General features: G+C 33.1%; 1 protein-coding gene across 1 annotated transcript in view; it reads right to left on the reverse strand.

Moving 5' to 3' along the window:
- Positions 1-3,538: 3,538 nt before the first annotated feature.
- LOC118750275 (putative uncharacterized protein DDB_G0272516) overlaps positions 3,539-5,228 on the reverse strand; it is a gene marked incomplete at its 3' end in the record, with an annotated part of 9,959 nt that continues 8,269 nt past the window's right edge. Inside the window, exons 2-4 of the mRNA XM_036484997.1 lie at positions 4,416-4,642; positions 4,150-4,298; positions 3,539-3,790 (exon numbers count right to left, since the gene is read on the reverse strand). Of these exons, the coding sequence (XP_036340890.1) occupies positions 3,539-3,790; positions 4,150-4,298; positions 4,416-4,642 (628 nt within the window). The remainder of the gene's footprint in view (positions 3,791-4,149; positions 4,299-4,415; positions 4,643-5,228) is intronic.

The following is a 5,228-nucleotide window of genomic DNA, read 5'->3' on the forward strand; positions in this document are numbered from 1 at the left end:
TTTTTTTTTTTTTTTTTTTTTTTTTTTTTTTTTTTTTTTTGCTTTTTTTCGCTTTTCACAATTTTTTTTATTAATGTGAATAAATAGTAAAGAAATCTTATCTTTGTTCGTTTGAGTTTAATTGAATTATATGTTTTCTTTATATGTTCTCCAATTAAATATAAAATATATACTTATAAGGTTTATTAAGCTAAAATTTGATTTAATGGTACATCTTCAAATATATTTTACTTTTGGAAATTATTCATTCACAAAAATAAAAATAATTTCCCAACTAGATTTGCAATATAATTCATGAGTTATTGCACATGTTTATGCACATGTACATATTTTAATTAATTCTACTGCCTAATCTCTAAACGTCATACTAGTAATTATTTATATATGTGTGACGTGACTGATTCGTTTTGAGACAACTATGAATCTTACTTGCGTATTTAAATAAATTCAATAAAAATAGATTATGTGACTTTTTGAATGCGGTTTTTGTGAACCGTTTTTAATTTATTTTTGGTTTTGTCGAAAACCGTAACATTTGTACCGTCTACTTTCTGTACCATGTAAGGACCCAGATATATATTGCTATGTTTATCTCTAGGTTCCTTTTGTATTAAAACCGTATCTTTTTCTTCAATTAGTACCGGACGCGCATTTTTATCAAATGACTGCTTCGATTGGATTTTATGTTTTGTTACGAGTTCTTTAACGAGTGCATGTGACTTTTGCAAACGATATTTTACCTCTTTTGCATAATTATCAACATTGTAAATTGGATCAATTTTAACTTTTTGTACTTCGTTTGGTAAAACAGCGTTTTTTACCAAAAATCAGTTCAAATGGAGTAAATTTATTATCAAAAACTGTGTTTGAGGTTGTGTTATGCAAAAATGTAAAATATTTTAAATATGTATCCCAGTCGGAATATGATTCATTTAAAAATGCTCGTAAGTACTCATTAAATACTCTATGATTTCGTTCTATTGTACCTACGGTTTCGTGATGGTGTGCTGTCGAAAAGTCATGTTTAATTTTTAAAAGTTTGGTTAATTCATCAAAAAGTTCATTTTTATATTCAGTCCCTAAATCGGATTCTATAGAGTGCATAATGCCATATATTAAAATAAAACTTTCAAAAATTGCTGATGCAACAGTTTTAGCACTTTTATCTGGTATAGGAACAGTAACTAAATACTTTGAGAGGTCGCAAATAATGGTAACTGCGAACTTATTACCATATTTCGATTCTGGTAACGGTCCTATGGTATCGATAACATAGTACTAGTTTTTCTTTAACTTTCGGGTTTACTTTATTTAAAAGACATTTTTGACAATTTTTAACATATCTTGCGACATCACGGGTCATATTTTTCCAATAATATTTTGTTCTAAGTTTCGCATAAAGTTTTTTCATGCCACAGTGACCTCCTGATATTGGGTCGTCATGATAAATGGTCATTAGTTTTAGTTTTTTGTCATTTTCGGTCACAGTTTCGACTGGATCTGTTAAAATTATTTGTAATGATTTTAAAAATAGATTTCCGCGATTTGTTAAGCTAGCAATTGTAAAGGGACGGAAAAATTCATCGTCTTTTGGCCATTCAATCTCCTTAATTTTGTGTTTGCTGGCTTCAATTTCGAGCCTCGAAAGTAAATCATCGAAATTCATTATTTCGTTAGCAAAGACATAATTAAGTAACTCGAGTTTTTTATGTTTAATATGTGCACAAATTCGTAAATTTTTAATTTTTTCATTTTTATCATAAGTAATTTCTGTTCTAATACGCGGTATTCTTTTTGAAAAGTTGTAAGAAAATTTATCATAAACGTTTAATGTTTCCTGTTTTTCATCTTCGTTATTATCTGTATTTTGTATCATTTTGTCGTTTTCTCGGCTAGTCATTGATCGCGTCTGTACTGCCAAAATATTTTTCGTTGATTCCCTTATTTCGTCTATCGTTATACGTGAGAGTGCGTCTGCTCCAACATTTAATTTTCCTTTAATGTATTCAATAGTAAAATTGTATTCCGCCAGTTCTTACCTTATTCTTGAAAGTTTTGAAGAGGGGTCTTTCATATTGAACAGGTATACTAATGGTCTGTGGTCTGATTTTACTAAGAAATGCGTTCCATAAACGTATGGTCGAAATTGTTTAATGGCAAAATATATTGCTAGAAGTTCTAATTCGATAATTGGTTTTTTCTGTTCTGCATTGTTAAATGATTTTGAGGCAAAACATATTGGTAAATCGCAACCTTGCTGTTCTTGGCTAAGTATAACCCCACACCCTATTTTTGAAGCATCAACTGTAATAATAAATTGCTTTGTAAAGTCTGGATATTGTAGCAATTTCGGTGACATTAAGGCTGATCGTAACGCTTGAAAAGCTTCATCACATTTCTCATCCCAAACAAAATCTACTCTTTTCCTACTTAATTTATTCAAAGGTGCTGCCAGAGTTGCAAAATTGGGGATAAACCTTCGGTAATAGTTTGCAAATGCGACAAAACGTCGTACTGCATCTTTGTCAGTAGGTTTGGTATACTTTTTAATTGCAACTATTTTGGAATCGTCTGGCAGCAGACCTTTTGCTGAGCATTTATGCCCTAAAAACGTTACTTCGGGCCTGAGAAAATTGCATTTTTTTGGATTCAGTTTTAAATTGAAATTTCGGCAAGTTTCGAAAACTTTCGCTAAATTTTTAATGTGATGCGCTTCGCTACAGCCTATGACGATAATGTCATATACATATAAAAATGCTACGTTCGGTGGAATACCGGAAAAAGCTATACTCATCATTCGTGAGAATGAGTTGGGTGCTATACTTAAACCGAATGGCAATACTTTCCATCGATATGCTCCACGGTCTGTGCTAAAAGAAGTTATATCACGTGAATCTTCATGCAAGGGGATTTGGTGAAATCCAGAAAAAAGATCTAAAGTAGAAAAATATTTAGCTCTGCCAAGATTGTCCAAAATATCGTCAACTCGTGCGAGAGGGAATTTATCCGCAATAAGTTTCTTATTGACTGCGCGGAAATCAACGCACATACGATATGCTTTTTGACCATTAGTCGATTTTTTAGGAACCAAAATTAGAGGACTATTGTAGTTGGAATAACTTCCTTCAATTAAATCGTTATCTAATAATTTATTAACTTGGCGAGTTATCTCTTCACGTTGGGAATATGGTAGACGATAGTTTTTTACATCAGTCAGTGTCAGTCAACCTAAGTTTCTTTTCATAAAAATTGTTTAATGTCATTTTGTCGTTGTCAAGAGCGAAAATGTCGGCATATTTTATGCAAAGGTCAAGTAAATTGCTGTTAGCTTCTGTAGGGATTTGGTTTTTTAAAATATTTATTAATTCGTTCGTTCGCGAGTCTTCTGTCTTGGTCTTATTAATTGAATAAACGTGATAGTCGGAAAGTTTTTCAGTCCGAATATTGACATTCTTTATATGTTTTACTTCATCTGTGGTATTTATAATTTTAATAATTGGGTTACTGCTATTAACTATGCATCTTGCTGTGAACACACCGTGTTCAACTTCCTGCGATTCTACAAAAAGTGGATCCGGCGAATTGCCAAAATTGAAAATTCGATAAACTTCGCATCTGGGTGGTATGATACAAGTGTCGCTTTCGGTTCCGTGTAGGATAGGTATGGCGACTTTTTCATTGCCTACCCAGAAGGAAATACGATTGCTTGCATAGCTAATAACGCATTTGTTACTTTTTAGAAAATCTTTACCCAGTATACCATTAGATGGTATGTTAAAATCATCGCTTACTACATGTAACGTATGTTTAATGTAAAAATCAGTAAAAGTCAAGTTTATGGTAATTGTACCTAACGTAGAAACTGTATTAGAAGTGACACCGGTAATGTGAATTATATCGTTCGTATTTATAGAAAAATGTTTATCAATGCTGGAAAATTTGATTAAAGAAATGTCGGCTTGCGTGTCGACTAAAAACGTATAAAATTTGTTTGACCCATTAATTTTCAATTCGATAAAGTCGGAGTAATTCAAATTTAAGCAATAAATGCCCTTTGTCGAAATAGATTTATTTAATTGTCCAATTCTTCCGCCCTCAGTGTTCGCGCCTGAGGGGCGTTGGCGTTTAAAGCGCGCACATTAGCATTACTGCGTGAATTTGGACGTCTATTACTATTATTGTTGCTGTTATTGTTTCGATTGTTGTTTGATGACCGATTACTATTATTGTTGAAATTGTTACCGTTATGCCTTGAACCGTTATTGCTGTACCTACTGTTATCAGCGTTATTATTGTACCTATTGAAATTTGAGTTGTTGTGTCTGAAATTGTTATTGTTGTACCTATTAAAATTGTGCCCTCTGTAACTACCTCTAAAGCTATTTGGCCTATTTACTCGGGATCGAAACGCTAACACTTGGCGCTCTTTCACTTGATTATTTTGTTCGACTATCATTTTTGCCACTACGTCCTTTGAATCACTGAAGGTAGTTGACGATAAAATTGATTTGACCAAATCCGACCGAGTATTAAGTCTACAAACGTTAACTGTTTGCTCGACTGCCATTTCATGAGCCTTAGACTGTGTCATACCTTCAATGATCAAAGAGCGCTCTAAAGCATCCGAAAGCTCCTCGACACGCTTAGCAAATTCCGTATAATTGTTGTTTATGACATGTAAAGATGCAATTTGCCCAGCAACAACTTTCGAGTTGTCTGGCTTTATTCTATTTCTCAACGCATCTTTTATTTGCCTAACTGAACTAACTTCTGTTGGAATTGCTTCACGTGCCTTGCCTTCGAGTCTCGATTTCAAAAATGATATAAAAGTCGTATTTAAGTTTTCATCTGCAAAATCTTCAATTAAATTAATTTTGTCTATAAACGATTCAAGTGCTAGCGGATCTCCATTGTAATTTTCCCTAATGATTGAGGCACAAAGACTAATAAACGATTTTTTTCTGTTCAGGGGTAGCCATGTCTAAAAATTCTTGAAAAATTGTAGAAATATTTGGTGAACTGGTGGCTGTTGACGGCTCGTCGGATACTGTTAGCAGATCTTTAAAGGATGGAAGTGAAGTACTTCTTTTAAGACTGAATTGTACCGAAGCTTCTGACTTGGCGTCACTAAATTCCTCTTCTGACTCAGAGTCAGCTAAGTCTGATTGGCAAATTAGCGACAAGCTATCAGGTGGAATCCTAACGCGACAATTCAGTTTATTAAAGCA

Source organism: Rhagoletis pomonella, unplaced genomic scaffold (genome assembly GCF_013731165.1).
Source record: "Rhagoletis pomonella isolate Grant_MI unplaced genomic scaffold, Rhpom_1.0 Rhpom_scaffold_00188, whole genome shotgun sequence".
NCBI classification, from domain to species: domain Eukaryota; kingdom Metazoa; phylum Arthropoda; class Insecta; order Diptera; family Tephritidae; genus Rhagoletis; species Rhagoletis pomonella.